This window comes from Wasmannia auropunctata, unplaced genomic scaffold (genome assembly GCF_000956235.1).
Source record: "Wasmannia auropunctata unplaced genomic scaffold, wasmannia.A_1.0 LD336106.1, whole genome shotgun sequence".
NCBI lineage: Eukaryota > Metazoa > Arthropoda > Insecta > Hymenoptera > Formicidae > Wasmannia > Wasmannia auropunctata.
The window spans coordinates 9,545,828-9,557,053 of NW_012026784.1; the positions used below are offsets into that span (position 1 = coordinate 9,545,828).

General features: G+C 45.1%; 1 protein-coding gene across 1 annotated transcript in view; it reads right to left on the bottom strand.

Moving 5' to 3' along the window:
• Positions 1-3,013: 3,013 nt before the first annotated feature.
• LOC105456234 (protein espinas-like) overlaps positions 3,014-11,226 on the bottom strand; it is an 11,893-nt gene continuing 3,680 nt past the window's right edge. The window contains exons 3-7 of the mRNA XM_011700137.1: positions 8,500-9,036; positions 5,856-6,175; positions 4,459-4,791; positions 3,596-4,014; positions 3,014-3,267 (exon numbers count right to left, since the gene is read on the bottom strand). Coding sequence (XP_011698439.1) covers positions 3,014-3,267; positions 3,596-4,014; positions 4,459-4,791; positions 5,856-6,175; positions 8,500-9,036 — 1,863 coding nt within the window. The remainder of the gene's footprint in view (positions 3,268-3,595; positions 4,015-4,458; positions 4,792-5,855; positions 6,176-8,499; positions 9,037-11,226) is intronic.

An 11,226-nucleotide genomic window follows, 5' to 3' on the forward strand; every position in this document is an offset into this window, starting at 1 on the left:
TACACGCGTGATCTCATGGCTCGTAAGCGGCGCAACAATGATGATACATCGCGCGGGCCGGAACTTTTTCCTTGCCGAGGACGAGAGAACTGCGTCTTCTGCGCTCACAGAGAGATATATAACTGTGAATATACGCGGTTTGCTTATCGCGCAGCGAGATATACGCAAACACAATACTGGTACTTAATTTTTACGATTCAATTTTCAATTATGTAATTTAGTTATACAACTAGATTCTCGGTCTTCCTCTTTCATTCACATATTTCTTTGCAATTCTAATTTACAACATGTAAAATTACAATGGTTTCACGCTTTTCAAAGTTTCAGGTTTTTTTTTTGCTTTCTGCGTTTTTCCACATCTTTCTTCGCGCCTAATAAAACTTTCTCTCGGACGGATCCGAATTCAAATGGCCGCTCGTCCGTTGCGAAGGAATAACGGCGCGTCGCAGCTACGACCCGGTTCCGTTTCTTCGGTACATCGCAGAATCGTTTTGTGCAAGACGCGGGGCATTCTCTTTTGGGCGCGTAATTAGCGGGCGGCTACCGGCTCGGAAATCACGCGCCGCACGCGATAGTTGCGTAATCGCGGCCTGGTTCACGCACACATATGGCGTTTATACCGATTTTCACGGCGCAAGAAAGGCGCGTCGAATCGCATTCCATGCGCAGAGGTGGTGCGTGCTAGATCTTCCGGCGTCTCTCCTCACGATCACGCCATGCACACTTCCTGTATATATATCTATATACATTTAATTGCGACCATGCGTTTCGAAGACCTCTCTTAATTGCCAAACAACGATTATTATTGCGCCAAATCTGTACTTTCTATTTTTTTTTCCCTTTTTTCGGAACGCAGACTTGCAACTGTAATCCGATTTATACTATAAAAAATTCTCCCTTCGTTATCAAATATTTTTTACAAATTATTTTTTTCAAAGCTTTTAAATATTTTTACTTATTTTTATCTTTTCTTACTTTGTTCATACATAATGTGTAAAGATTTACAACGTATGAAGCAAGTCTATGTCGCGATTAAATATGGAGATTAATGATCTACAATAGAAATCGTAGCTTTTTCGGTGGATATCGAAATAAAAAAAATCCTTGAGATCTCGCTACGTGTTATACCAAAATTATGATATACACGTGAAATGCTTGAATTATGATCCCCCATTAATCTCTTTTTAATCAAGATCTATAGCCACTTACTCAAGATATGTAAATTTTAATAGAATAGCATCTTGTAGCATCGATTGCTTCGAACATATCCAATATAATGCCGTTACTCAATTTGCAATCATAAGATACGTAGTATCAAATAATTTAATATTTATGAACGTAATTTTACTTTTTGTTATTTAGTAAATCGGTAAATATAATTAAAAATATCTTTCTCGATGCTCTTAAAAAATTTGGAAATACAGTTGACACACAAAAAAGAAGGCGGGGTTTCTTTTCCATCTTGAGAAGAATGAATAGGTAAAAGAAAAAAACGAGTAGTCACCTGCTCACAGACGAGACAAGCCAGTCACGCCTTAATCAAAGACCCGACTTATCAGATCCTGTCTCGGGCGTTTCTATCGTTCAAACAAACGAGACGGACATCGTTCAAAACGTCGATTAGGCAATACATCAATCCGCGCGCGGTCGTAAGTGCGCGTATGCTAATGACCGGGCCTTTCGAAAGATCTCAGATTGGAAGAATGGTAAATTCTTAATGGCTAGAATTTTGACGTGCTATCTGTCAGATGCAATATCTCGCCGGGAGCGTGTAACGCGCTTCGCCGGATGAGAGAAAGCACGAGTACCCTCCACGCGAGCGAGAACTAATGCCGTGAATGATTGTCCTTTAAGAGGGGCTACTGCTTTCGCTCTTTCCGCCACTCGACCGTAAATTCCAATTTTCGCTCTTGTCCCGGCCGCTTTTACCTGAAGATTTCCATACCGCTCGCGTCTAAATATGAAAGCGAACGATCGATTTGTTCGGCCAAATCTGCGTTTCAAGTGAATCGCACTTCTTTCCCGTTTCTGAATTTGTCGTGGGGAAGCCGCGAGTGAATGCAGCGTCGGAAATTTAAATATAATTAAATTACACTGTGTTCTGTACCATATATACGTATCAATTTGAAACGAAAAGAAAAACGAGACAAACGGAGCGTTCGCTTTCTATATTAATTAAAAAATTCAAGAGTTTACATTGATAAAATAGAAGAAGAATGAAACTAATTAATGCTATGCATTGTAATGCCGTGAGAAAAATATAACTATTTAATCATGTTAGAAAACATTCTACTGAGCTGTGCAATGAGTATTTTGCACTGCAGTTTGCCATTCGCAATGATTACGCTGCCTGGGATTTTCACCGTTTAAGGAAATGATCCCTGACGAGAGCGATTATCGCATCATCGTACAGGTAAATGATAAACAATCGAATGCAGCTGTGAGAGGATAATGCCGTATAATTAGAAGGTATACTCACATTAAACAGCTTCGGTTCTGCACGCGAGTGGCCGGATCAATCGCAGGGAAAGAGAGTGAGCTATTACTCAATAGAGAGTGAGCGATGCCCAATAACAGCGTGTACTTTCGTCGTACATACTTTCGTTTCGCAGCGGGATGTAAAAAATGTCAGTGACAGCGAGACACATGGGATTTAGTATCATTGTCATCGTTATTATTATCAAATACATTAATAGGGTATTAAAAATAGAGGGACGGGCGCGGCCGCTGGAACGTGGCGGCGCGGCGCCGACGATCGCGTGTCCCGGAAGAGAGCTCACAATATTTACAGAAATTAAATGAGTATTATTTTCACGTTGCCGTGCACGTCCATGTGCTTCGCGTGCGTGCGAGACGTGCTGCGGTGCCGCAGGCGTCGACGACGCTCCGAGAGATATTCGAAAAGTGCGTCCACTTCGTAGGAACTCTCTCTCGGACGTCGTTTTCCACCTGTGCAATTATCCATGAACGACGGAACAACGACGTCGGAACTCGCAGAGTGCCGAAGGAGTTATCAAGACACGACGCACTTTTCGGTGTCCCTCTGTGCCTGATTCGACGACGACGAGGACGCGGGCGCGCGTTTCCGCGCGCACGCCACCGCGTCGTTCGGCACGTAGGAGATCCGGACGCCGCCGTAAGCTCGTCGCGGTGGCAGCGCGTAAGCCGCGGCCTCGTCCGAGCTGCTGGACGAGCTACATGTCGAGCAACAGCTCTCGGCGTCGTCATCCTCACCGTCCGTCCTCGATCTGGACGTGCCTGCAGTTCCTGCAAAGATATATATACATGTTTTAGTAAGTGAGAACAACGCTTCTTTTTCAGTTGTACACTTTGAAATAAAAATATGAATAATACAAACCTAATAAGATTCCCCAAATCAAAAATAGAATAAGTAAGTAAGGCAGATGGGAATCGTGATTATTGGTACGCAATATTTAATTTGCATAACTTTATTCAAAAAGTCAAACGTTTCTTTATTCTAAAATTTAAAAATTGCGTACCAATAACCACGCCGATTCCCATCTGCCTTACTTTATTTATTATATTTTTAAAAATATGAATCCTCTAATTTTTTTAGGATTAGAGTTCTACGCACCCCAAGACGTGCTGGCGACCTCCTCGGGCTGCAGACTCCTCGAACGTGACACGTTCGTTCTCGACAGCAACGTAGGCGAGGGCGACGATGACGAATTCCGGTCGTTCGTTGGCGAGAGCGGGATGCGCGACGTCGCGCCGTGATCGTTAACATCCAGATCCCCCTGGAACCGCACGCGTCGCGACGTCGGCGTCGGCGGATCCGTCTGGCTGGCTCCGATCCCGGGACTGGCCGGCGACGTCGCCGGCTCTTGCGCCAGCACGCCGGCGGACGCCGCGCCGGCGGTCGATGTCGACATTGATGCTGACGCTCCCGACGACGGCCGCGGGGGTGGCGGCAGTTCCGGCATGCTCGACGCGTGGGTAGGCGTGCAATTCTGGATGCATCTCAGGGGTTCCCGATCCCGCGCTTGCATCAGCCTGCAATGCAATTGCGATTTGTTATTTGTATTTCTTGGAAATAATGGAAAGAGCTATAATATCGTATTTAAAATAATGAACAGTATAATTTACGACTCTCAAATTTCAATACAACAATACAGGTATCTAACAATAGGTAATTAAGAGTCCACGCCATTGCTGATACGTAAAATTCTTCTTATTTAATCCAACATTTTAATTCAAATACATCGTACGTTTCGGCCTGATATCGTATTTATCACATTTGCATATTTTTGGTATGGATATATTCTAGTTTTATTGTTAGATCTGCTATATCTTTATATCTTGAGCGTTTTGAGATTTTAGCTCGTCTTTAGCTATATTATACTATACTATTCATATCTCATTTGGAAAAATAGATAATAATACTCGAACTTAACTCGATAGTAATTCAAGCTTTCGTAACATAGTGAAGAGTCGTACCTTCCCAAATCGCTGCTGTTTTCGTCAGGGTGAGAGCCGCGTTCCTGTAACAACCTCTCAAGGTTTCGCTCCAAAAGCACCCTGTCGAGGCCGCTGGGCCTGGAACCGCTGGAAGAAAGTCCTTCCGCGCCGAACTCGGGGCTCAGGGCGTTCTGGGCACTCTGGGTGGGCGTCGTCGCCAAGGAAGCGGATATTTGTTGATGTCTTCTGGTCATTCGAGGCGAATTCCTAGGAGATCCGAGGGTATGCCTCGAACCTGGAGGAAGCGGAGGTGGAGGCGGCGGGGGTGGACTCGACGAACCCTCGCTCATGGCCACCTGCCTCCGACCGCTCCTAGGAATTAAAAAATGTAATATTAGATTTTACGATATGAAAAAATGATAAAAAAGAATTAAAGAGAAATATATGCATAAAAATCATAAAATATACTTAACTTAATTTAATTAAAAATATGATTTTCCGAGATTGCCATTTATGTTCTGAAGATATCCAATTATAACAATCTCTTTCACATTTTAATTAATTATAACATGTAGTATAGCAGAGATAAAAATAAATAAAATTTTTATCTCGATTCGTCGAACAGTTATGTTGCACGAGTGCCATTAATTACTTCTTATTCCGGATTTAAATTATGTCCACATTTGCGGCATGCGAAAAAATTCGCGACAATTAGAAGCATAATGAAATTTAAATGCGACATTCAGCCCTCCTTGTGCACTCCTCCGAAACGAGGTCGTTATGTATATAAGCCGAATTTAAATTCAACCGCGATAGGCGCCTCTCTTTAGGTGACGCATTAACATGTCTTTAAGCATATATGTATGATCCAAGCGTGGCTCAACGCTTGGATTTCGTTATAGCCATAATGTATGTCAACTCGAATATAAAATATGTATCGCTCAAATCACGATCTGTTTAAACCTAAATAATTTTCTGCCACCTGTATACAATAAAAAAATTAACATATTTTAAACGCAAGTCAAGGATGATTAATAAACGACAGTAATGTCTTATTTATCACGATTCCCGTCCGGACAGAGCGTAAGACCAGTCTACTTCACTGATATGTCGACCAACTTTAATCTCAATTTCAACGATTCTCCCGTTTCCATCCTCCGCTTCCAAAGCGAAACAAGTTAAGACGGTGAAACCGGCTACATTAGTATAATTTATCGCCGCCGTAATAATTTCTCGGCGCGCAAACTCCGTTTATACTCGCGAACTCGGGAGCCGGCGTATAGCTCGCGGGGCTCGCGCGTAATCGCGGGACGTTACCGGCGCGGCTATAATTTTTGCGGACCCCCGCAGTCGGAGGCAGGACAATGAAAGCAACCCCCGTGACCCGCGGCCTCTCGAGGCGAGGAGAGGTATGCGAGAGGAGGAGCACGGTGTACCTGAGGAAGGACGGCGGGGGCGGCGGCGGCCCGGCGGAGGAGTCACTCGGTGTCGTCGGCGGTTCCCCCTTGCTGCACGCTATGCTGCAGTAAATGGCACCACGTCGCGGCAAGAACGGCCGGCCCAGGAGGGAGGTGCGGCAAGTGGCGCAGCAGAAGCAAGCCTCGGTCGCGTGCCAGTGCTGACCCTCGTGCGACATTTGGCCCTGGTCGACGCCGATCGGCTCGCCGCAGCTGTCGCAGTACTCGGCGAAGGAGGCGTCGAAGCACCTGAGACAGTACGGCCGGCCCTCTCTCATCACGTACCGCTGACCGCCGAGCTGCGAACGGAAGAAGAGATAAATCTATATGCACGCATCCCGCATGAATTTATGATCGCAAAGGTGAAATCAGACACCAACCAAAGAAAAGCGAATGAACGATCGAACGAACTTCATACAGAGGATAAACGACCTCGCAAATATTATACAAACAAGCACAAAATTTACGTTGCATCGACAATGAAGAACGATATGTTTTTATCATTTTTCAATACATTAAAGAAAAGTGCTCGCCACGTTCGATCGTAAACATTCGTTTCTAATCGTTTGTCTGTTCGTCTGGAGTAATTGAATACTAGAACCGTGGATGAGTTATTATTGATCTATATTATTCTATTGTGATTTTTTTATAGGTGGGCAAAGTAGTAACTAAATACTATACTTTTATTAATAAATCAATTCAGTCTACGCATAGCTATAGTTAATGACAGTGGAAAAGAAAAACAATCAGATGGGTCAAAAATGGCACAACCGCGGTTCTACTGTTAACGAGACAATAAATCGTTCGTTTAGACGAACGAAAGTCTTACAAAAGACGAGACTTCGAAAAATGAAAGACAAAACTGCATTCGAGCGACGCGCACTATTACTCTCTAAAAGTGAATCAGTGAAATCATCACTTATTTTCAGTGTACTTTAAAACTGTGATAAACAGTGGATAATATACTGATTTAAACAGTGAATATCACTGTCAAACAGTATTGATAACTGAAATTCGCTGTCCTTCATAACATCATCGAAAATCAGTGATGATTCCACTAAATCACTTTTAGAGAGTAGAACGTAAAGAATGAAAGAACCTCAATTTTTTATGAATAAACATGTCGTTTGCACATATCTTATGTCATATTTTATTCTCTAGATAGGTTCAAAACAGGTTTGAATTTAAATTCGCATGCAGGTCTTCAATTTTTTTAACAATAAAAAGCGCACGGAATGTAGTAGGAAGGAAGGAGACGTGCAATACATCGCATCGAAAAACGGTAGCGCATTCCTCAACTATAGGGGAACACAGTTGTCTTATCTCAACGCGGAGAAGTAAGCATAGCTTCGGTGATAATGGCGCTACGCCGGTGACCGGTTATTCACTGGAGCATGTAGTCTACATACGGCGGCGATCTGATAAAGCGTTAGGGTTCTTAGAGCTCTCGCCTCTTGTATACGTTCGCGCGATATAGATACCACGTTATCCCGCACTCTCGACCGGAGAGAATAACTCTTGTATCATCACTTATGCTAGTGAATTGCGTCGAGTAAATTTAAATAAGAATCTCCTCCGCCCCCCCTCCCCCCTCCCCCGCCTGCTCTCCCACTGAATTTTTCCCAGGTCTCCCGCGCGTGATGAATGCATTCACAAGTTCACACCCGAAGCCAAACGCACAAGCCGGTGGTATAAAGAAAGCAAGGCGCTGCTTCTGCGTTTCTCTTAGGCGAGCGACGGTATCTAAGTCGGAAGACGTATCTGGAGATAGAGTCAGCTGGCGCTGGGATTATGAATTGCTACGCAGCTGTAAATTCGATAGCGACGTAATCATTAACTCGGCGGCGCGCGTTTCCGATGTAGCGCGCGGAGTACGATCGCGCGGAGTAAGTAGGTACCGTTAGGTCGCGAAACGATTCGCTACGGCATGGGGAATCGTCTCTTATGAAAAATTCGATATATTCTACATTTATATATTTATAAACTCGATCCCATCATACCGCAACCAGTCTCCATATGGGGAGAGAAGTTACATACGCGGGCCGTTATGCTGCATGCCCCTGTAATCGAGACGCGCGAATATCTTCATTCGTCGCTTCGTCGTGCGTTAACGGGGAACAAATTTGACACACGAATATACGGTGCCACAAATATAAAACATCTCCCATTTATTGCATTTTTTGAAAAAAAAGTGATAATGTAATCCAAAGAAAAACTAACTAAACTATTAAAATTGTTATAAAAATAATTATCACTTTTCAACAAAGCTGTTTTTAAATTTATTTTTTGATGTAGAATATTTATATCACTTTGTGCTCTTTAAATTTATAAATCTAAGACTGTGTATAAATATTTATCTATCTACAGAAACTTTATACAGAGCAGTCTCATAATCCAGAAAATTACAATTTCGAAAAATTCAAGTTTTCCATTTTAGGAAAATCGTTTCTTATTTATGTAATCTTATTACTAATTTCTTCCTTCCCGAGAAACATCTCTCAGACTTTAAATTCCGACGTGAAGACAACTTAATGTGATTGCGAAATAAGAACATTCATCATCACGCACACGCATACACAGTAGTCGTCGTCGTCGTCGTATCTATATATTTCTGTATTCCTACCTGTCGGTCGCACTCGAGGCAGGCGAAGTGGCGCATATGCCACGCTCTACCCTCGGCCTCGGTGCACTCGTCGGCGAGGATGATCTCGTCGCAGGCGCAGCAGCGGGGCTTGAGGGTCTCGGCGTGGTGGCGGCCGCAGTAGAGCCTGCCGTCCCGCCAGAAGTAGATGAGGTCCACCAGCAGCTGACGGCAGACGCAGCACACGAAGCATGCCGGGTGCCAGAGGGCGGCCGGGCCCGCGCGGCTCGCCGCCACGGCCATCTCGCCGGCCGCGATCGCGCGGCCGCACTCGCGGCATCCGGCGCCGTGCGGCCGCTCGAGCTGGCTCGCGTGCCCGCGGCCGAGGGCCTCGCGCTTCCGCTGTGCCGCGAACACGCGCAGCTCGCGCTTCTCCTCCTCGGTCAGGCCGCTGCAGTAACGCGCCTCGTTGTCGTGCGGCGGTAGCTGCTGCAACAGCTGCTTCACCCGCTCCCGCTCGCCGGCGCTACCCGCGTACGGGATCTTGTCCTCCGGCAGCGCGCTGAAGTACAGATGCACCTGCAAAAATAGACCGCGCGCGTCCGCGATTTGAGATTGCAGGAGTCTTGAGGAGGCGGGGGATAAAAAAACCGATTGTGTGCTCACAACCGAGCCCTCGTATATATATATATACCGTAAACGCTAACGTTGGGGCGGGCCACGTGCGAACGATAATGCGAGTCTATCGCGAAAATTGCACGGGGCGACCTATAGTTACTTTACATTGAGCGTGGGACTTCGCCGTATTTGAAACATGCTATCTCCGGACTTAACGGCTCCGGCGACTGCAGTGCCGAGAGACGCACGTGTTCGCCGAAGTGGTTGTACGAGTGCTCCAAAAATAAAATAACGTCTTTTAGATCAAATCAGGAAGATATTAATTTTGTCGGTATGAAAAGATTGCAGAACTCGTTTGCATCCCATGTGAAAAAATCGCTATTGAAGGCCGATGATATATAGATATATACATATATACACGCGATCATAATTACATCGTCAATTATTAACTGACAACCGCGCAATAAATTCCAGCTAATCAGTACAGCTAACTTTCTGTGGATCGTATCACCGGATATATGATATATATAGACAAGGGAAAGAATTTAGTGTCAACTGCAGCTGACGTTAACTGATGGTTGTTAAGGCTCGCCCTAACCGTCGCAAATTTAGATAAGTATCGGGATGGGCACTGTCAACATACCGAAGAGACGAAGGAAAACATTGACGCGCGCGCGCGCGTTTATGCTATAGGTACCGGGACGGTGAACCTGCTGCTGCGGCGGGGATCGACGATAAAAGAGAGTAGAGGGAAGGGGACGCGAAGGGGATAAAAGTGCACGCGCAGTTTTATTTCGAGCGTATATCCTTACGGAACGGCACGTCCTCGCGAAGGGGGCTCGGGTGTCAACGCGGGTATTTCCATAAGAATATCGTCCCGGAGAGAGCGTCTCGCGAAACTGCGCGCGCGTTTGGCCGATAGCCGTTTGGAATTTGCGCGGTAATCGAGTTTCTGCACAATCTAGCGGTAAATTTCTCCGCCTTACGACTCGCGTCCGTTTATGAGTGGCAATAGCATCGTCGGTCCCGTGCATGCCATTAAACACTTCGCGCCGTGACGTGCGTGGGCCCTGCGTGTGTTCCTTTTGTTTGTGCCAACCGTGTCGTCCGAGGCGCGTTCTCCCTCGCGATAGTTATCCGCGAAATAAACTATCAATTTAATAATATTCTATAATAGTAATAAGATATATTGCTTCATGAAAAGTAAATATTTAGACAAATATTTGTATACGAGCAAATTTTGACGGTGAGCGAATATAATGCTATCCTCCTCCTGTAAAACATGCTTTTCTTTTTTTTCGTCGGAAACTTAGTTTATATATCAAAATATTAGCGATTTTTGCTAATTAAATTTACAAATTCATAAAAATAAAAAGATTAAAGTAAAGAAGGAAATGTACTTCTTTCGTCTTCGCATTATTATAAGTGTTATATTTTTTTAGGAAAATACATTTTAAGGAATACATCGCAAAATTCAGTGTAAAAGTCAAAAGAGAAATCGTAGATTTCGAGGATATCAAGGGAATACTGATTCTAAGGAGATATCGGTTTCTTCTGATTTGCAATAAAGATTACGCGTATTGCTTGCTGCTGTCGCTCGTTACAGACACAAAATCTTCGCGAATTGCCGCGCGAATTGTTGTGCTTTCAGATACACTCGAGATCTTCGCGCGAAAACGCGAATTGATGGCATCGTCGTCGGGGTGAGGGGGAGGGCGGGGGGAGGGAGGAGGGCGGTGGACTTAAGAGCGCGAAAAGCTTGTTGCGCGGGATTACCGTCCCCTCGCCGAGAACGCCGAGTCATAATATATAATGCGCGTTAGACGTAATGACACTTAAAATGAGTAAAGAAAACGCGCGGACGGACGCCGCTAGGACGCGGAGAAGCGAAAGCGGGAAATAAAAGCGGGAACGAGAAGGCAAGGAGAAGGAAAGGGAGAAGAAGACGAGGAAGGAAAAGGAGAAGGAGAAGAGGCGGAGGAAAAGAAGCGGATTTGCACGCACCGCGCCGCGGAGTCGCGAAATAAACGACGATGTTCACGCGCGCGGCCGGCGCGCAAAAGCCAGCACGGAGCTCGCGGTGAGAGAGAGAGAGAGAGAGAGAGAGAGAGAGAGAGAGAGAGAGAGAGAGAGAGAGAGAGAGAGAGAGAG